This window comes from Pristis pectinata, chromosome 3 (assembly GCF_009764475.1).
Source record: "Pristis pectinata isolate sPriPec2 chromosome 3, sPriPec2.1.pri, whole genome shotgun sequence".
Classification (NCBI taxonomy): domain Eukaryota; kingdom Metazoa; phylum Chordata; class Chondrichthyes; order Rhinopristiformes; family Pristidae; genus Pristis; species Pristis pectinata.
This window is the reverse complement of record NC_067407.1, coordinates 112,404,179-112,426,582: the sequence shown is the minus strand read 5'-3', so window position 1 is coordinate 112,426,582 and position 22,404 is coordinate 112,404,179. Positions and strand designations below refer to the sequence as shown.

General features: G+C 38.9%; 1 protein-coding gene across 3 annotated transcripts in view; it reads left to right on the top strand.

The window, feature by feature from the left end:
- Nucleotides 1-21,918, top strand: part of rcor3 (REST corepressor 3) — a 53,589-nt gene extending 31,671 nt beyond the window's left edge. For 2 of the 3 annotated variants that reach the window (XM_052011589.1, XM_052011588.1), the window contains exons 9-12: nt 2,646-2,723; nt 16,010-16,067; nt 18,063-18,304; nt 19,919-21,918. In XM_052011589.1, the coding sequence (XP_051867549.1) occupies nt 2,646-2,723; nt 16,010-16,067; nt 18,063-18,304; nt 19,919-20,236 (696 nt within the window). In that variant the 3' untranslated portion in view covers nt 20,237-21,918. The remainder of the gene's footprint in view (nt 1-2,645; nt 2,724-16,009; nt 16,068-18,062; nt 18,305-19,918) is intronic. The other variant, XM_052011590.1, reaches the window with a different exon arrangement.
- Nucleotides 21,919-22,404: the final 486 nt, after the last annotated feature.

Below are 22,404 nucleotides of genomic sequence, written 5' to 3'. Positions count from 1 at the left end.
CCTTCATTGTCCACTATACCACCTATTTGAGTGTCATCTACAAACTTACTAACCGTGCCTTGTATATTCTTATTCAAATCATTGATATAGATGACAAATAATGATGGGCCTAGCCCGACCCCTGAGGCACACCAGTAGTCACTGGCCTCCAGTCCGAGAAACAACCTACCATCACCCTTTGCTTTCTACCATCAAGCCAATTGTGTAGCCAATTGGCTAGCTCTCCCTGGATTTCACGTGATCTAACCTTCCAGAGCAGCCTGCTATGTGGAACCTTATCAAAGGCCTTACTGAAGTCTTTATAAATCACGTCTACCGCTCTGCCCTTATCAACTTTCTTGGTCATCTCATCAAAAAACTCAATTAAATTCATAAGACATGATCTCCCATGGACTAAGCCATGCTGACTACCCCTAATCAACCAGTCTTTCCAGATATACATCTTATCCCTCAGAATCCTCTCCAGTAACTTACTACCACAGATGTTAAACTTACTGGCCTGTAGTTCCCAGGTTTTTCTTTGCCACCCTTAAATAAAAGCACAACATTCGCTCCCCTCCAGTCTACCGGCACCTCATCCGTGGCTAATGATGATGCAAATATCTCAGCCAGGGCTCCTGCAATTTCTTCTCTAGCCTCCCACAATGTTCTTGGATAAACCTGGTCAAGCCCTGGAGAGTTGTCTACTTTCATACCTTTTAAGACATCCAGCACCTCCTACTGTAATGTGAACTGTCCCCAAGACCTCCCCATTTACTTTTCCTAGTTTCAAAGTCTTCATGTCTTTCTCCACGGTAAAAACAGGAGAAATATTCATTAATGACCTTGCCCATCCCCTGTGGCTCCACACAAAGGTGTCCCCTTTGGTCTTTGAGGTATTCACTCTCTAGTTACTCTTTTTCTCTTAATATAGTTAAAATCTCCAGATTTTCCTTAATCTTCTCTGCCAAAGTTATTTCATGCCCCCTTTTTGCCCTCCTGATTTCCTTCTTGAGTACACTTCTGCATCCCTTATACTCCTCCAGAGAATCATTCACTTGATCCCAGCTGCCTGTACCTAACCTATGCCTCCTTTTTCCTGGCCAGAGCCTCAATTATCCCTCATCGTCTAGGGTTCCTTACTTCTACCAGCCTTGCCCTTCATTCTAACAGGAACATGCAGACCTTGAGCTCTCACTGTCTTCTCTTTTAAAAGCCTCCCACTTCCCTGTATTCCCTTTGCCTGCAAACAACCTACTCCAATCAACCTCTGCAAATTCCCATCTCATACTGTCAAAATTTGCCTTGCCCCAATTTAGAACTTGAATCTGTGGGCCAGTTCTGTCCCTTTTCATAACTATTTTAAAACTATCAGAACTATGGTCACTGGTCCCAAAGCTTGCCCCGCCCTATTACCCAAGAGTAGGTCGAGCTTTGCCCTCTCCCTAGTAGGGCCCTCTATATTGCCCAAGGAAACTTTCCTGAATGCACTTAACAAATTCCACCCCATTCAAGCCCTTAACAGTATGGCAGTCCCACTCTATGTAAGGAAAGTTAAAGTCCCCCACTATGACAACCCTATTATTCTTATAACTGCACATTCTCCCTACATGACTGTTCTTCTAATTCCTGTTGACTATTTGGGGGCCTGTAGTACAATCCCAACAATGTAATCATCCCCTTCTTATTTCTCAGCTCCACCCGTAAAGCCTCACTGGATGATCCTTCAGTAATTTCATCTCTGTCAACTGCTGTGACATTCCCCTTAATCAAAAATGCAACTACCCCTCCTCTCTTTCCTCTGCCTCTGTCCCGCTCAAAGCGCATGTACCTCAGAATATTAAGCTGCCAGTCCTGTCCCTTCCTTAGCCATGTTTCCATAATGGCTATAATACCCCAGTCCCACGTAGCTATCCAAGCCCTAAGTTCATCTGCCTTACCTGTCAGACCTCTTGCATTGAAATAAATGCAATTTAATCCAATAGGCTTTCCTCACTCCTGGCTATTTTCCTGCCTATCATTCCTATTCAGCTTGCTGTCACCTCTACATTACTTTCCAGCTTCTCATTTGCCTTCCTGATGCTTGGGATTCCATCCTGCTGCCAATCTAGTTTAAACCCACCCTAGTAGCACTAGCAAATCTGCCTGCCAGGATATTGGTTACCCTCCAGTTCAGGTGTAACCCATCCCTCTTGTACAGGTCACCTCTGCCACAGAAGAGATCCCAATGGTCCAAAAATCTGAATCCCTGCCCCCTACATCAATTTTTCTGCTACACATTCATTTGCCATATCCTCCTATTTTCACCCTCACTAGCACACGGCCCTGGAAGTAATCCAGAAATTACTACCCTCGAAGTCCTGCTTTTTAACTTCTTCATCTATATGTTGTCACCTCTGTCCCTCATCCCAAACCACACCCTTCTCTCCCAGCCATTTCTGAGCTTGGATATCTGAAAAGTAAAAGCCTTTATTTTTCACCTTCCTGCAACTATATTTCTGCTCTGACATCTTGGCTTTGAAAATTAAAAACTGATTATTATAGCTACATTTTAATAATTACTTAGGTTGATTTCAGTAACCTAGAGAAAATTATGCCACCTTAATTTTTGAATAAGTTTATTTATGAAAGACAATTAAAAGTCTAATTTTGAAATGGTTTCCCAGGTACAAAATGCCAAGCAAGTTAACAGTGCATTGAAGCTGAAATTAGAAGGAGGCATAGAAGAATTCAGACCACCTGAGGTAAGTAATGTGGTGCTTATAATTTCACAAACAATGTAATATTGTCTTGTTATGTGTGGGGTTTTAAGTTTTACAGTTCTATGTATTGTGAAAATGAATGGATACGCAGTTAACACAAATGGCATTTCCTTTGTACACTAACATTTTTGCAAGGTTTTGACATCAAACACTGAGAAAATGTCTACTTGGAGCAATACAAATTTTTGAAATGACACTTCAGTTAATTTCCTTTTTTGATTTTTCAGTGAAACTAGAATGTAATATACGTTAAAAATTGAAAGCAAGAAATGTCTGCACCATTTTGTAGTCCATTTGGTAAATAGCCCAATAGACATTTAAATAGTATAATCTTCAAACCTATGGATTGTATGTTCTGGGGGCATCTTCATTTTGCATGTTGCCGCTAATAATTGACCAGGTTGTGTTTAGAAACAATTTGAATGTTGAAATGGTGCAGATTTAGGTCCCGTTTGCCAGTGACTGGGAAGGAATATAGTAGCAAGCATTTTCTGATCTCAGTCAATATGGAGTTATTGGTAGTAGAGCACTTGTGATTTGCTTCTGTTTCTTCACTAAATGTGTTTGACTAAACAGTTCAGAAGAGGATTAGCAGTAATGTGATTTCATTTTCTTTGTACAGCTGGGTGAGAAATACTCGGTAGTACTGTTAAGTTACATTAAGGAAGAAGAGAATATAAGGGGAATGTTTAAAGTATTGGAGTTTAATTGTTTTTAGCAAAGTACTTGTTCACAGAATTTACAAGTCAATCAAATCAAATGAAAACTGCAAACTGCAGATACTGGAAATCTGAAACAAAAACAGAAAATACTGGAAACAATCAGCAGGGCAGGTTGCATAATTGTGGAGAGGAACTAGAATTGAAATTTCAGGTCAAGAACTCTTCAGAACTGGAAAAGTGTGAAGACAAGTGTGTGTTAAATTGTGAATGAGATGGATGAAGAGAACAGAGTGTCTGTGATAGGGTACATAACTAAGTTGTCAAAGTAGCAGTCACTTTAAAAACTACTAGTTGAAACAGAAAAGAAAGTGAAACACATTGAAACAGAAAGGTACTTCGATATCTGTGGAGAGAGGAAATGTGTCACCTGGAACTGTTAAATTCTGTAATATCCCAATAGTTGTTATGTACACAGGTGAAAGGTGAGTGCTGTTCCTTGAGCTTGTGTTGAATGTTTTTGGAGCAATGTAGGAAGCCAAAGAGTCAAAGTGGGATGAAGAAATAAAGTGACAGGAATCTGGAAGCTCTGGCTCAAATCTTACAGACTGAAAGGAGATGTTCTGCAAAGTGGCCACCCAGTCTTTGTGGTTTCACTACTGTAAAGGAGACCACATCATGACGACTACGTACAATAACTAAATTGGAAGAATGGCACATGGATTGCTGCTTCACCTGGAAGGACTCTTTGGTGTATGGATGGTGGGAAGAGATTTAAAAAAAAGGGCAGATGTTGCATCTCCTGCTGTTGCCTGGAAAAGTGATGTGGGAAGGGGAGTGGAGATGAAAGAGTGAACCAAGGGGTCATGGACCCAATGGTACTTTCGGAATGCTGAAATGGGAGGAGTGAGTCTAATGGTGGAATCCTTTTGGAGGTGCTGAAAGTTACGGAGGATGAGGAAGCTGGTAGGGTGGAAGGTGAGGACGAAGTAACCTATCCTCCTGGTTGGGAGGATAGAGGAGATGAGGTTGTGAGCCCTATCAACTATGGTAGACGGAAAAGAAGCTAAAAAAGAGAGAAATCTTAAAGGTGTTGAATCCTGCAATCAGAGTAGATACAACTGAGAGGGAGAAACTGAGAGACTGAAATGAAGTCCTTGCAGGATGCAGAGTGGGACTTTAATTCTCTGTCCCTCTCCCACTCTGACCTCTGTTTTCACCCACCTGCATTACAGTCCCTTTTCTTCACCACTCTCCATTGCCTAGCTGTATTTGTTCTTACTTCGAGCAACTTCTTCACCAGTCATTTTCTCCAAGCCAAAGGTGTAACAATGGGAACTCACATGGGCCCAAGCCACATTAGTTTCTATGTTGGATGCATAGAACATTCCTGGTTTCAGTCCTACCCCACTTTTTCAACTTGCGTTTTTTCCTTCACGTCGACTGCATGGTGCTGCTTCCTGCATTCATACAAAACCCGAAAATGTCATTGCCTTTGTTGCCATTTTCCACCCTGCTCCCATTTTCACATGGTCTGTATTTGACTCTTCCCATTCTTGACCTCTCCAAATCTGTTGATAGGCAAGCTACCAATATCCATTATAAACCCACCACCCTTACATCTACCTCAACCACACTTCCTCCCACAGTACATTCTATAAGGACTCCATTTCCTTTTCCTGCTTTCAACATCTGCATTATATTTGCTCTCATGACAATAATTTCCCCACTTGTGACCTTAAGATATTCTTCTTCTTCTACTTCTACTTCTTCACCACCACCACAATGGCTTTCTCTCTACCATAATTGACAGGCTCTGAACTATATCTCGTCTATTTTATAAACATCTGCTCTCAGTTACTCTCCAGAAGAAGGATAGGGTTCCACATTCAGTTTATCACCCTCCATAATTTCAGCCAATAGGATTACATCACTAGACACAAATTCCTCTCCCCTTCCCTCCGAGCATTCTGAAGTGATCCACCCTTCTGTGACTCTGCTTCATTCTTTCATTTCCAACAACCATTCTCCTTCTTGCAGGACCTTCATGTACAATTTAGATAAAATAAGATTATCTTTATTAGTCACATGTACATAGAAACCCACACTGAAATGCTTATTTTGTGTAGAGTGTTCTGGGGGCAGGCCGCAAGTGTTGCTACGCTTCCAGCACCAACATAGCATGCCCACAACTTCCTAATCTGTATGTCTTTGTGGGAGATGCAGTACTTGTCCTTTCACCTCTTCAGTTCTTGCTATCCAGCGACCCAAACAATCCTTCCAGATGAAACCGCATTTCACTTGCACTTGTTCCAATATGGTGTATTCTTCCATGTTGGAGAAACCATACGCAGATTGGGTGACTGTTTTGCAGAATACCTCTCTTCAGTCCACAAGGAGCAAGCTTAAGGTGACCTAGTCCCTCTTTTCCCCATAACTGATCATCTGTATTCCATCCTGCACGGATCATGGAATCTAAACTTGAGCAAATCAAATATTTTTAGGAATCATGTTGAACCAAAACTGTACTTCTACATAGTCACCATTTTCTGCACACCTCCATGCACTGAGGCAATGTTGTTATCTCTGACTGATATCTTAGATGTCAGGCCTATGCAGGCAGCATCTCTTTGCCCTCTGAAATGAAAAAGAGGGTAGCTGAGACTGGCACTTCTAAGCAATCCTATTCTTGAAAGGAGGCAAAATTTCTGAGATGAGAGGGATGTGAAAGGTGAGGACTTGGATTTGATACAAGCGCACCACATTTTCAGTGTCTTCTCCTCCAGCGGGAAACTGATTTGCAGCAGCCAAGCCCGTGATTGGCAAGACCCTCCCTTCAGAAAAGTTTTGGGGCATAGGGTTACCTTGCCATTCTGCTGTGGCATTTGATGGTTACCTGTCATCTACTCCAGGAGGGGAGAAGGAAGAGCATGAATGTGCTATACATTGCTTGATATCCTATCAGTGTTGAATAGCTAGAAGTGTATACATGTGTGTGAACCTTGTTATCATTTATTGCTATTTCCAATGACCATGATCAGGCATGTGGGTTTTAAACCTTGCATCACTGGGACCACATACTAGCATTGCTTTTGAAATTCACCATCTGCCATTGCTGTTCATTTTGGCTCAAGTTTTTGGTTCCCCAATAGTATAAACTTTCTTCCAGATGTCGTTCTCTTCAAGTAGGATTACTCAAGCATAGGCTTTGAAATGGGGTGCCGATTCCATGATTTGTAGTGCTGTCACTCTTGCCATTGGTCCCTGAGATACTCAATGACATCTAGCAATAAATGGATTCAGGGCTCAGCCTTCCACTTACAGGCATGACATATTAGTGTAGGTGAGTTTCATTTGGTGGATGGAACTCCTTAAAATACTAACTGTAATTGGTACTTGCGAAACACCCAAGACTTTGTGCACATTGCAAATCATGCACAGCAAGATCGGAACAAACTGGTTTGGGACCCCATGCAGCTCCATAATTATGGGCTATTTATTTGCAGGCTTGTGTATTTTCTTAATGATTTAATCTCACATTTCATTGCTTTGGTAATATAGGTCAGCATTCTGGTAGCTTACTGATTTACTTCTCTAGAACATTTTGGGTCCCAGGTCTACTTCTGATCTTTTCCCTAGAAAATTGTATTTCATCCATCTTTACATGAGGTAAGCATGTGCTGTGTGTAACACAAATGCCCAATCCCACAGCAAATTGTGAAGTTGGCCAGAAATATGTTTACAACAGTGTTACAGTGGTTTGCACGCAGAATCTACTGCTTAGTCGATCTGTACTGATCCTCTTGGGAGCGGCTTGTAAAGCTCACGGCTGCCATGTCATTGCCACATTGATCACTGGGAAGGTGCTAAACAGTAAAGGAGCTATCCCCATGACAGCCATAGGGAAAAAATGCATAAAAGGCTTTCAAGGAAGAGAGGGAAGATGCAGGGAAGGAGGCAATAGTGGGATTTGTGTCTGCCTAATCAAGTCCCATGATGCGAATGGCCCCATATTATTGCAAGGAGTGAGATGATAAAATAGGTGGAGATCACAACACACAGCTCTAATGTGAATTGTATAAAAAGGCAGTGAACAGTGCTAAGATTTCCATTGAGCTGAGCATTGAAAACTGAAGCTGGCTGATGCTGTGTAAAAGACACATAAGATACAATATAAACACTGATTGTAGTCTTGCCAATTGGTGGAAGTCTTAGGTCACATGCAAAAGCTTCAGTAATGCTGCAAAAGAAGAAATGTGCAGTACAGAATTGGTGAGGTTATTAGGCACGAGACAGCCACTGAGAAAATGCCAGTAATGCTAAGGTGAATAGAGCATGAAAGGGCCAAGCAGTTTCCCAACCGGTATGATTTCTGCTGGAAATGATCATTGATTTTGCCTAACTTGAATAAAATAGAGTTTATGCACAACTTGCACATGAAAAATGGGTGTGAATGGATCCATTAAGGCTCTGGGTTGTTCTTCATTTTCAACATTACACATTTCAAGGGGAGTTCACAGAGGACTTGTTTTCTTTCCAGTAAGCAATAATTTACTTCTTTGAGTTTCATTTTCCATTGTTTTGCCCACTTATTTTGTCCAAGCTCATTCTGAACTGCTTCCCATTATTCCTAAATTGCTATTATCTGCAAAATACATTTAATCAATTTGTTTTGGTGTCTAAAATAGATCAAAATTAGAAATTGCATTAGTTCCTGGCCATTCTGTTTTCTAATCACTCACCCCCGCTCCTCCGAATAACAGTCCTTTTAAAAAAAACTCCTATTTATATGTATCTGCTAATTTCTTGTCCCTATTTATCATCAGCTAGTTTGATTAATACCTTATTTTGTCAAATGCATGTAGAAATCCAGTTACATCACTTTTTAGGTCTCCCGACATTGTCATTTTCTTCCTCAAAGATGGCAGAAACATAAATCCAATAATATCTTCAATACTGAATCCACGTTAATTACCATTACTTGCGTTATAACTACAACGGGAAATCTTCGAATTTGGGAATGTAGTAATCCATTCCATTAATTGTAGTAAAATAAAATGTTCCTGTAGTAGTAATTTTATTTCCCCCTTGTATGGGAGAAGCCTTCTAATTCTAATCCACAGTTATCTCCCCAGTGACCAATAATTCTTCCATAATAATTAACAGTATCTCTGGAAATCTTCCAACAACAGCGCCCACTTGCATTGATATAATGTCTTTAACATGGTAAAAAAATTCTGAGGCACTTTACATGACTATTTGTCAAATACACTGAAATACACATGGCATTATGAGGTACAGTGGCCAAAAGCTTGGTCAAATAGATTCTTTATCAGGAGTGTTTGGCAGGAGGAGGAAAAGGGAGGGGGGGGGAGGAATGGAGAAATTCAGAGTGGGAATTTCAGAACTTGGGCAGCTGAAGCCATGGTCAGCAATTGTGGAATGATGAAAATAAAAGATGTTCAAGTGACAGAATTGGAGGACTGTGAGTCCGGAGGTGATTAAAACTATAGTAAAGCAAAAACAATAGGGAAATTTGAAAGTAACAACATGAGTTACTGTAATAATACTGAGCATAGATATAATGAATGAACAGGATTTGCGACAAGTTAGAATACATTGGATTTTTGGATGACCTCAAAATTATGGAGCAGGTTGGGAATGAGATCAGGAGAGCATTGAACCATCTCTTCAGTACTAAGATAATTACAATCTATTAGGATTTATTGTTTTGCCTTTTTACCTGATGTAAAATTTAACATTTCTAACTGCAGATTGATTTCAGGAGGGTGATATAGCAGTAAAACTAAAAGGTTAAATCCAGAGATCTGGACAGTTCAAAAAAACAATTGAATTGGGGGTCACAAGTCCTTGCAACTTTTGAAAGGCTCAAAAACCTTCCAACTTGTCAGAGGTTTATTTTGTGGGAGTAAGAGGGCAAAAAAAAGAGCAAAACCGAAAGGGCAGAAAGCCCTGAGTGAAGGTAGTAAATCAGTCAGAATATTGCAATGGCGGAATGCTATTTGTATAATAATGTCATGGTAGTTAATTTAATGGATCAATAATCTGGCTATGATCTAAAATATGTTCAACTCTTATCACTTAGTTAATTACATAATCTAGAATTTAAACAAAACACATTTCAATCACAGTGACCATGGAATGACTGGATTATTTTGTAACATTCATCTAGTTCACTAATACACATTAATGAAGGAAATTTGCTGCCCTTACCCAGTCTGGCCAGTGGGTGCCTCCAGGCTTACAACAATGCAGTTAACCCTTAACTGCCTTCTTTAAAATAGTTCAGCAAGTCATTTTGTTGCATAAAGCACAATACAATTAAAACTGGATGGAGTACTTGATACTGGATTTTTACCTGTCTTTTATGGAAACAACAAGTGCTGATTGGTTGATCTATCAAGTGAAGTTCATCCATCACAGAAGGTATTCTTCAATACGTATAATATCAAGAAACAGCTAAGAGAACAGGTTACATCAAAGACTATGGGATGAGCCAAAACCCTAGCCGTAGATCTAAAGTCATGAGCTCCAGAACTACTCATTTTTGACTTCAGAAAGGATCACTGGGCTCCAGACATGAGGCATGGGTTAAGTTTCAGCGGTGAGATGAAATTGATTTCCCTTGACATCAAGGTACCATTTAATTGATTGAAGTGCCAAGGAGCCCTGATAAAATTGAAGTCGGGGGAATCAAAGGGGAAAATCCCACTGGCTGAAACATTATCTTGCGTAAAAGATGATTATGATTGTTGGAAGTCAATTATCTAAACTGCAAGGCAGTGTAAACCCCAGACATCATCAGCTGCTTTATTAATGATCTTCTATAATAAGATCAGAAGTGAGAATATTTGTTAATGATTGTACAGTGGTCATTGCCTTCAATAACACCTCAGGAAATATCCCATGCCTGCATGCAGCAAGACCTTAATGTATTCATTTATGAATTGATATGTGGCATTTAACATATGTGCTACTGAAGTGCCAGTAATGACAGTCTCCGTGAAGGACAGTATAACCACAAAGTCTTGACATTCAATGCTAAGACTGACAGCATCAAGATACTGGGAAATACTATTGCCCAAAAACTTAAATGGACCAGCTTCAAAATCTTCAAAAAAGATTACAGCACAAGAGGCCATTCAGTCTATTATTTCTGCCCTGGTTCTTCAAGAGGAATACAGCCTGTCCCACCTCTTACAGGCCTGCAAATATTTTCCTTTCAAATACTTAACTAGTTTCCTTTGAGTACCACAATAGAATCAGATCACACTGTTTCCCCTGGCTGTGTATTCCAGATTCTAACCACCAGCAAAAAAAATGATTCTCTTCATGTCACTTTTGGCTCTTTAGCAAATCATCTTCATCTGTCTTTTTTTGACCATTCTGCTGGAACAGTTTCCCTCTACTGACTCTGTCTAGATCTTCCATGATTTTAAAACTTCTGTAAGATCCCAGATCCACCCCCACCCCCTGCATTGTTTTACAATGAAACAATGAAATCAAACCTCAGCTTCTCCAAAATAAAAGTACATAAAATGCTGGAGATACTCAGCAGGTCAGGCAGTATCTGTGTAGAGAGGTACAGAGTTGACATTTCAAGTTAATAACCCTTCGTTGGAAACAAGTGAGAAAACAAGCGTATTTCAACCTGTGAGAAGAAGTGGAAAGAACAGGTGGAGATCAGGTTGTCCCAACACTATTAAGCAGTAACTGGGGAAAGTAGATTGGTATCAGCTATATGGGGGTAAATTCATATCTAATATGGGAGTCTTATAGATGTTTAGACTTCAGGTCCATCATGTTTCTGTGAGGATGAAAGATAAGGATGGAAAGGTTCGGGAGTCTTGGATAAATTTCTTCCCATAAATTTAGTTGACAAGAAAAAGGAAGCATATGTAAGGTTTAGGAATCTGAAATTGGATGAGGCCATTGAGGAAAATAAAGGAAGCAGGAAAGAACCTAAACAAGGAATAAGGAGGGCTAAAATGGGCCATGAAATATCTTTGATAAGTAAGATTAAGGAGAATGTTCAGGTATTTTATTTATTAATATATATGTGTATATAAAGCCAAGGAAAGGGTAGGTCCAGTCAAGGACAAGGAGGGAATTTCTAACTGATCGAAATGCTGCTGGAGTCCTAAGTAGGAGAAGTCCTAAGTGAGTACTTAACATCAGTGTTCATCTAGCAGAAGGACATGGATGATAGATTAGTGAGGGTTCGTTGATATTCTTGGGCATGTCAATATTATAAAGGTGTTGGGTGTCTTGAAGAACATTAAGGTGGAAGTCCTGAGGGCCTGATGTGATCTATGCCAGGATACTGAGGGAGACAAAGGAAGAGATTGCTGGGGCTTTGTCAGAGATCTTTGTATCCTCTTTAGCCACAGGCAGGGTCCCAGAAGATTGAAGAATAGCCAGTGTTGTTCCTTTGTTGAAGAAGGGTGACAGGGATAATCCAGGAAATTATAGGCCAGTGAACCTTACATCATTGATAGGAAAATTATTGGAGAAGATTCTTGGGGACAGGATTTAATCACATTTGGAAAAGCATGGATTTGTGTGAGAGAGGTCCTGTCTCAAATATGCTTGAGTTTTTTGAGGAGGTGATAAAGATAATTGAGGGTAGGGTGGTGGATGTTGTCTACCTGGACTTTAATAAAGCATTCACCCATTTCCCTCATGGTAGGCTGGTCCAGAACCTTAAGTCACATGCGATCCATGGTGAGTTGGTAAATTGGAGACAAAATTGCCTTGGATACAGAAGACAAAGTAGTGGTGGAGAGGTGTTTTTTTGACAGGTGGTCTGTGACCAGTAGTGTTCTGCAAGGATTAAGGACCTCTGTTGTTTATAAGATATACAAATAATTGGGATGGTTTGATTAGTAAATTTGTAGATTACGTGAAAATTGGAGGACTTGTGTATCACGAGAAAGGATTCAGTAGGTTATAGATCAGTTGGAAATCTGGCAGAGAAACGGCAGATGGAGTTTAATCCGGACAAGTGTGAGATGATGTATTTTGGGAGGTCAAATGCAAGAGATGACTAGTAAATGGCAGGAGCATTGATATACAGAGGGATCTTGAGCTACAAGTCCATAGCTCCCTGAAGGTGGCAGTACAAGTGGATAGGGTGGTAAAGAAGGCGAATGGCATACTTACCTTCATTGGTTGGAGCATTGAGTATAAAGTGGAAAGTCATGTTGCAGCTGTGTATATATAAAAAGAGAATTGGTTAAGCCACACTGTTTGCTACAGTATAGAAGGGATGTGGAGGCTTTGGGGAGTGTGCAGAAGAGGTCCACCAGGCTTTTGCCTGGATTGGACTGATTTTAGCTACAAGGAGAGGTTGGACAAACTTGGATTGTTTCCTCTGGAGTGTCAAAGGCTGAGGTGTGATCTGATAGAAGTATATAAAATTATGAGAGGCATAGATAGGGTAGATCATCAGAGTTTTCTTCCCAGGATGGAAATGTCATAACCAAGGTGGCATAAGTTTGAAGCAAGAGATGGAAAACTTAAAGGTGGTGTGTGAGACGAGTTTTATTTTTACATTGAGAATGGTAATTGCCTGGAACGTGCTGCCAGGAGAAGTGGTAGAAGCAGATCTGATAGCAACGTTTAAGAGGTATTTAGACAGACTTGTGAACAGGCAGGGAATGGAGAGATACAGACGACGTGCAGGCAGATCAGATTAGTTAGATTGGCATCGTGGTCAGTGAGGACATAGTGGGCTGAAGGGCCTGTTCCTGTGTTATACTGTTCAATGTTCCAGGAGAGACAATTGTGTTTGGTGTCATTTATAAGAAAAAAAAATGAATTCTTTTTATCACAACCAATCTGTGTTGAGTATAAATACTCAACACAGATTGGTTGTGAATAGATGAATACTAGAGAGAGTATTTAAAAAAAAAACATACTGGAACTGTGAGATTGAAAACTCAACAGTTGTTGGAAATCTAAACTTTTAAAAAGAGTATCCTCCCCACATTCTTGTCTACTTCTCCTTGATTTTACCACTCATCTACACACTTGGCAATTTACAGTGGTCAATTAACCTATCAAACTGCATGTCTTTGGAACGTGGGAAGAAACCAGAGCACCTGGAGTAAACCCATGCAGGGAGAATGTGCAAACTCCACACACACAGCACTGGAGGTCCAGATTAAATCCAGGTTGCTAGAGCTATGAGGCAGCAGCTCTGCCAGCTGCACCTTTACTCATAGTAAGCAGGATGGAGGAATTGCAGTCAAGATAACCGTGGGGGGGTGGGTCTGTGATTTTGTAATAAATATTGATTGCTAACTTATTTCCTGAGATAGAAAATTCAAAGAAGGGAAGAGTCTCATATGGATTATCAGAAAGTGATAGCAGGGTTGACGGCTTCCCTATTTTTTATTTAAGTCCATTACTATCTCACAATTCACTGCACTTCATGCTTTGTGTCATCTATAAATTTGGAAGTTGTGTTCTGTACACCATTCCAAGCCAAGAAAAAGTGGCCTGGGTACCAACTGCTATAGATTTCCCTGCACTGGAAAAACAACTACTTACTATTGCTTTATGTTTCCTGTCACTTATTCAATTTTCTATCTATGCTGCTGCTTTACTCAATTTTCTATTCCATGGGTTTCAATCTTGATGACAAGCCTTCATTGCAGCACAGTTTTGACCTTCTCTCTCATCAAAATATTCTTATCAAGTTAGTTAAATACAATTTATATTTAACCAATCCTTGTTGGCTTTCCCTAATCGATACAGTCAAGCAGCCTAGGTGATTCACACTTTCCACACTTAACTCATTTGTGTCGAATGTTAATTCACTTCATTACCAGCTCACTGTGGCAACAGTGTGAATGAGCTACAAAAATGAATTGTAGTTACTGCCAAGGCTTCAAGAACTTATTTCAAACCTGCAACCACTAAGAAAGACAAGAAAGACCTGTAGGTCACCCTCCAAATTAGATGTCATCCTGACTTGAAGATATATTGTCATTTCTTGGTGATGGCTGGGTCTAAATTCTGGAATTTTGTTCCCAAGAGCACTGGAGGAGTGCCTTCACTGCAGTGGTTTGAGAGGGCATTTCACTGCTATCCTCTCGAGCATTTAGGAGTAAACTAAAAATGCTGTCCTTGCCAGCAATGCTTTCACACCATTAACTCAATCGATTATAAAATATGAGAATAGTGCATGTGCATTGCATGTTGCTGATGCACATTTCAGCCCTTTGGTTTATGTTGAAATTCACAATAAATCTGCCAGTGGTTCCATATATGGATGTTGGCAATGTGGATATGGAGAGACTGGCCATGTTGGCTGAGGTCACCATTATATGTTTGCCTACATCCAATATCATTTTGTGTTCAAAATTCTTCTATATTACTTAGGTATTTTCATGAAACTCCAAAATTTTTCAGATGATAGCTTTCAGCATTTAGATAATGATTATTGGAAATGAGCAACAGCTGAAAAACCACAAGAGGCTTGCCTTTTCTAGGTCCAGGTGGACTGCTGACCTGGCCATAACGTATCTAATAATTGCCATGTTAAAATGAGTGCCAACAGGGCATTTGAAGCTCTAACCTTTTCCACCTGGTAGCCACATGTGGCATAGGTAACAGGAATGATTGAATAGCAATCAGGAGTTCTAGCTCTGTTTGACTATCTTTGCATTACCCCTCTTCCAAGGCCTTATTTTTTACAACTGAGGATGTTTTAGCACCACTCTGACCACCCCGTTATGATTACTATTCTGCAGTCAAACCATACTCAGAGTGCCTGGTACATTACCTGCTGAACAATGAGAAGAATTTACACACACTACTGGTGTGTCCTTGTTCTCCGATCTTATCCCACAACTTATTCCATCTGTTCATCATCCCTCTCTTATCTGGTTCTATCTATCACCTCCTTGGATTCCAGCATCTGCAGCCTCTTGTTTCTACTTGTCACCTTCTGGTCTCTTGTCTCTACCTCCACCCACCCCACCCCAACCTGACTTTAACTGTCCATCATCTCCCTCCTCATCTGGATCCACCTATCATCTGCCAGCCCATGCCTCATCCCTTCCTCTTACCTCTTTGTGCTGGCTAACTCCAATCTACACACACTATCCTGATGCAGAGTCTCATCCCAAAACATGAAATATCCCTTTGCCTTTACAGATTCTGCCTGACCTGTTGAGTTCCTCCAGCAGTTTTTCTCTCAAGGTTACAGCATCTGCAGTCCCTTGTGCATCCATGAGTAGAATTTGTTCTTTTTCCCTTATGAAAATGATTGATTTGAGAATTGTGTTGCTGTTGATGGCATTCATGTTTTTATTCTCTTTATGCTAGCAAAAACCAAATCACTTTCAGAAGGAAATCAGTGTTGTCTTGAAAAATCAGCATGTTTCTTAAAACATAGCATTGGGAAAAAGGTTAACTATCTGGATCCATTTCAGATGCCCTTGGGGGTTTGAATTCACTCTCTAGTAATCGTACTATTGGCACTCTTTCTGCACCAGATTTAGTAGTAAAAGTATTACAAGCATTCTGAAGTTATTAATACGATGTACAACTGACTTTTATTTTTTCAATTTTGTTTAGTCAGCTCAGAAAATCAATGCACGTTGGACAACAGAGGAGCAGCTGCTTGCAGTTCAAGGTGGGCTTCATCTGAAGGCCTAAATCTGAAGCTGGGATTTATAGATATTATAGATTTTAAATATTATTGAGTCAATCAAAAAATTCCCAAGGTCCCTCGACTTTACAGAACACTCAAACTTTTTTTATACCCTTCCACTTGGCCACCAACAGTATTGAGAAAAAATAGGTATCAATTTTTTCTATATATTCATAATATTTTGTTCTTTATTGTTATTAGTATCTTTTAATAGCTGAGATTATAATGACAAGTAAAAGGATCGATCTATACAATTATTTTGTATTTAAAGATACAACATAATTACACTAGTGAATATTTTAATAGATGAATTTATGCTGTATTTTAAATTGTAAAAAATTCAGGAAATCGGTTGATTCACATGTATCTTTTTTCCAAACATTCATACACATTAATTAGATACATGGCATACATTTGTCTGGTCACTTCTGTTAAATGTGTGCTGAAGTACTGGTAATATTCACCTCTACACAGTCTACCCCATATACATCATGAGAATTGAATGTGCAGAGGTGAGTAAAACGTGGAAGAACTCATACACACACTTAGAATAAGTAATTGAACACTAAATTCTTTGCCTTTCTACTTAACCAATGTTCTTGGACCATTAATCACTTACCATCATCCCAACCTTACCCACAAGTTCACCAACTGTGCTAGTGTTTAAAAGCAACATTATGTTAAGATGTACAGACTACACAGCCACACATCAAAATCCTCTCATGTAACATTATGAATCTCATTTGGAGAACCAACATTGGCTTCAAATTTGAGCTAGGAAGGGGCAGGTATCATTTGAATTTCCTATCTTTTATCTTTACTTACAACATAGAAGGAGGCCACTTTGGCTCATTAAGTCCATACTGCCTCACAGAGCAATCCCATTTCCCAGTGAATTTCTTTGCAACTATTCGCCCTAGTTTCCTATCAACTTCTTCCAGATTCTACCACTCACCTATGTAACTAGGGACAATTTACAGTTTAGAATTTCTTATGTTTCTTATTTTTATATAGTGGCCATGTAAAGTTTATTTGCAGATGACTGGTGCAGTCAGAATCAGGCTCTATTGTTGATACATTTCAAGACCACAACTATGTTCACATGTGTTTTAGCTCCCACACTTAAACCACTTTCTTCTTCACTGCTGTGATACTTTTCTGTTTCCTGTGTTATCTGTCCTATAGCAGCTAGAATTAGTTGGCCAATTGTTGAATTGGGTGCAATGGATGGGAATGGTTGCTATAGCTACTTCCAATTGAGCTGAGACTGTGCAAGTTTTATCTTGCTACAATTTGAGGAGGTCTTTTTCAGTTACTGTGGACTGAATTTATCTTGTGGTAAAGTCCAGTGTCCAATGCATTGTTCCTCTTTTTTTAAAAAAATTGTGAAACACAGGAGTAATTTTACATGGGGTGTAGTTATCTTAAAAATGGTCAAAATTATTTTTCATTTACTATTTTTGCATTTGGTCTCATAATCTGGCGTTTAATAAGTTGAGTTAATTTTGACAGAAATAGTCTCTTAGCCTTAAACGGACATGGTCATTCATTTGGGCTCTGTGACTCCTCCAGTTCACTAATATTGTGACTTCATGTTCTTAAAAAAAATTCTTTAAGTTATAAATAAATTGTTATGATTGATTTTCTACATATGCTTATACATGCTAATGATGTTGTTATTCTAATTCCAATCATTTTAAATTATGTTGGCATATGAAAATACTTCACCTTTAAAACTATGGGTTCTTAATTTATTGGGCAGCATGTTTTAACTACTGGTGCAATTTGTTCTTGTGATTATCTGCCTAAATTTACTTTCAGTTATATACACAAATCTAGGTAAAAATGTGTCTACTTTTTCCTTAACTTCACCCACATCCCCTCTCTAATTTCCTAGTTTAATGTTATGATTTTTTAACAATAAATTCCTTTAGTGCTTAACAATCGGGAGAAGAGTTTACATTGTGTGACTTGCAGGTGTCCGCAAATATGGGAAGGATTTCCAAGCTATCGCAGATGTAATTGGAAACAAAACCGTCGGCCAAGTGAAGAACTTTTTTGTTAACTACAGACGTCGTTTTAATCTTGAAGAGGTCTTACAGGAATGGGAGGCAGAGCAAGGAACCCAAGAATCGAATGGAGTTTCACCCACACCAGGGGAAGAAAGAAAGCCTGTTTTGAATTCTCTTGCATCTAAAAGTCCAGATGTAGAAGAAGAGGTATATTTAACATTTTCACCTCTGTATCAGCAGTTATTATGAATGCTGAGAAACAAGTATGTTAATCCAGCAAGATCCTTTTGACACTGATTTTACTTTGGAATAATCATAACATTTTTTTTGAAGACTAAAACCTACATAATCATCCACTCCAGGGCTAATCTGATAGTTCGGATATTTCAATAATAGCTTAAAACAAAAGCCTAAAATTAATACCCATTGTAGAGAAAGTAAACAAAAAAATCAGAAGCTTGGTGCGCAGAATTTTGTAGAATAAATCATACCCATGTATTAAAATGTTCCAGTTTTAACTGTTAAATATACCCAGGAGTTTCTGTACTTGCCAACACCAAATTTCATCAATCCCAGACAAACTTTACTGTTTTGTATACCTTTACGAAACTGAAAAGTAATGACATATTGATCAATATTGACAGCTACCAAAGTAATTGAGCCCTTTTTAATGGAGAGGAAATGACATAAAATTGTTCTTTCTTGTACTCTTGTTTTAAGGATAGTAGTCCAACTTAAAGAGGTTAAAATCATCAAATCTGAAACTGTACCTGCATCTCACTACTTCCCTGACTACTGTAGTGTTTGGAGTGTGCATCACACACTGGCAGTGGCTTTCAGCAAAGCAGCTGAAGGCCTACTTAGATTCAAAATTTATAGCCAAATTTACGACCATTACGTAATCTGGAGGTCCTTATGAAACGAGATCTAGCTGTTCTGAGGAAGCCCAGACAAGTTACTAAAGTTCGTTTTGTTTGAAATCCCAGGCCATGGAAAATTGGGAGTCCTCCTGCCATGCCTTATTTCTTGATGGTTCCTGCCCATGTGGTTAATGAGTCATCCAGTTGAATTAGCCTCCAATGATTGAGAACAAAGCTAATCTTCAGGGATTTCTAAATGTCGACCCTTGTTTGCTACAAGCTGGAAAACCAGTAAATTGGAGTCTCGTATCTCAATATAACATTCAGTGTTTATAAGGGAAGTCCCTGCTTTTAAACTTCAATCCCTCAGAGGCTGTTTTTGCAGTCCTAGTAAGTTTTTAGTTCTCCCCCCATACATAGATGTTCATAATACTGGAACTGTAGCATTTATCTGTGGAATAGGATAGAAAAACTGGTAAACAGAGGATAATTATTAATTGCAGGCATGGTAGTTATAGTGGTTAGTGTAATGCTTTTACAGCGCCAGTGACCTGGGTTTCAATTCCGGCCGCTGTCTATAAGGAGTTTTGTACTCCCCGTGTCTGCGTGGATTTCCTCCCACATTTCCAAAAAGACGTACAGGTTAGGAAGTTGTGGGCATGCTATGTTGACGCTAGAAGCATGGCGACACTTGCGAGCTGCCCCAGAACACTCTTAGCAAAAGATGCATTTCACTGTATGTTTCGATGTACATGTGACTAGTACAGATATCTTATAATTTATAGTTTTTATTTAGAACCAGTTAAAATGGAGTGAGTTTCTTACACATTAATTACAATGAAGCATTAGAACGACTTCATATATTTTGAAATTGTAGACATGTGCACGTGCTAAATTTGAGTACCTGTAATAGTGATGCTTTACTATGAGATACGAATAATTAACCTTCTTTCTCTTGCAGATCCCATCACCTCCAGTCTCTACCCCAGCACCTCCAACACCAGTTACTGTAGCTGTTACATGTGTAGCTACTTTAAACCAACCTCCTCCGCTGCTTCGACCAGTGCTTCCCGCAGCTCCTGCTCTTCATCGTCAACCACCTCCTCTCCAACAACAAACTCGTTTTCTACAGCCAAGACCAACTCTTAACCAACCTCCACCACCACTAATTCGCCCAAGTAACCCTATTCCACCCCGCTTGAATCCTAGGCCAGTACTACAGCAACCGCCATCACTAATTGGAATTCAGTCTGAATCACAGTCTTCGTCCTTGCATTGACTTGCTTGTTTTTTTAAATGGGAAAAAAAATGCTTGTGTGGGCTTGGTTTAACTGAAGATGCTTCACATCCCAAATTCATCACCCAAGAAGAATATTTAACACTATCTAATTGTATTTCAATGTCCTCCACATTTCCAAAGTTCTACATTTTGGTGAATTGAACTCTTAACATCACAAACATTTAAATTGATTGGTTTATTGGATATGTACATAGATAGCTTTTTGTACACAAAAAAAAGCCAGTAAGTTTGACACCTGAAGAACTTACAAAAATGTTTCTAGGACAGTTATTTATGAATCTGATGCATCAAGACTCTTGTTTTTTTTACCCTGTATTAATTTATTATATTTGAAATAAAGTGTTCAGCAAATAAAGTTGAAAACATCAGGAAACCTTTTAAGATTGTATTGTAAAAAAAATACAATCTTTTTGACATTGTATTTTTATGGTTAAAGCTTTTTGAACTCGACAGCATTAACTCCTGGTTATATGAGTCAAAAACCTTAGACCCAAAAAAAGTGTCCTTAATTTAACTTGGTTCCAAAATAGATCTTGGAGTTTGGAACACCGACTGATTAGATTGAAAATTAATCATGATTTATCATTATGCAACTTTGAACTTTTAAAATTATTGATTTGGTTTTGATACCAAAGAGGTGCACTTGCTTTAAGATAACTCCAGAAAATCTTCTTAATTTGAATTTCATTGTTAAATATCAGTTCTCGGTTTATCAATATCTTGTCATTGCTCCTATTTTTTTAAACATCAATTTATAAGCTTCTTAGTTACAGAATTGTAGAATTGGCTACATTCTTTGTAGCATACAAATATTTTAAACTCATGATGACTTTTTTAAATTCACTTTTAAATGAAAACAATGTGATACAAGTAGTGAATTCAATTCACACTGAGATAAGAATCAGTAATGGCGCATTCATCACGTTTTCAAATTAATATATCATCAATGTTTTTGAGAATAAGTCCTTGAGCAGTTATGCCAAGCCAATAGGTTGTGACCTGAGTTACACGAGTGTCACTAGAAGCCGTGATTCACCCTTGAACTTTGCCAGTTATTTGTCTGGCTAATAGGCTGAACAATAGACTACAGCAGGATACTTCAGAAGGGAAGATTGCCAAGAAAGCCCAGGCACAATTGCCTTACCCTAATAAAAATGTGCCTCCATATGCCTGCTGACAGAAGATGATGATCATAGTGAAGACAGTACGAAACTCATGAATTCCCAGCTGAAGGAGACTCAAATGTAGATCGAGTCCAGCAGGGAAATAAACGGGGGGAGGGTAGGGGGCAGTTTTTCAAATAGTTACTTTTTATTAAAAATGGCTTGAGACTATTAATATGCATTAACACTTGTTTATTTTTCAGTGTAAGATGTTTGAAAATACTAAAATAAAATTATACTGTAATTTGATTTAGAAGATAGCACAAAGAACCTATAAAACCTCAAAGTACTTTAGTTTACTGTATATATTGACATGGGTTTGTTTTAATTTAGTTTTAGTTTTCAGTTTATAGGATGTGTGCGACTATTTGTGCATGTACAGTCAGAGCTTATTTATCTGTTTAGTCAGTGCATTTTGCATGTATTTCAGGCAGTATTTTTAGTGTAATAAATTGTGCGCTAGCTTCTTTGCTGTAATAAACTTCTATCTGGAAATGCTTTTTTTGTATGTTATCAAGTTTTGTTCCAATGGTGTGAAGATAAAAATACTGTTATAAAAGGCCTTTATTCCTGGGGTACAACAAAACTGTAATTCCATTAATAGCAGCTTAAGGCACAGTAGTGTAGTGTAGCGGTTAGCGTAACACTATTACAGCACCAGTGACCCAGGTTCAATTCCCGCTACTGTCTGTAAGGAGTTTGTATGTTCTCCCTATGTCTGCATGGGTTTCCTCCCACATTCCAAAGACGTACGGGTTAGGAAGCTGTGGGCATGCTATGTTGGTGCCAGAAGCGTGGCGACACTTGCAGGCTACCCCCAGAACACTCTACGCAAAAGATGCATTTCACTGTGTGTTTCCATAATTATGTGACTAATAAATCTTACTAAATATTGCAAAAAAAATTTTAATTTCTGCAGTTTTTGTTAAGACTAGCCAATCTTGTACATAGATTGGAAAACATTTAAGACAGACATACTGGCAT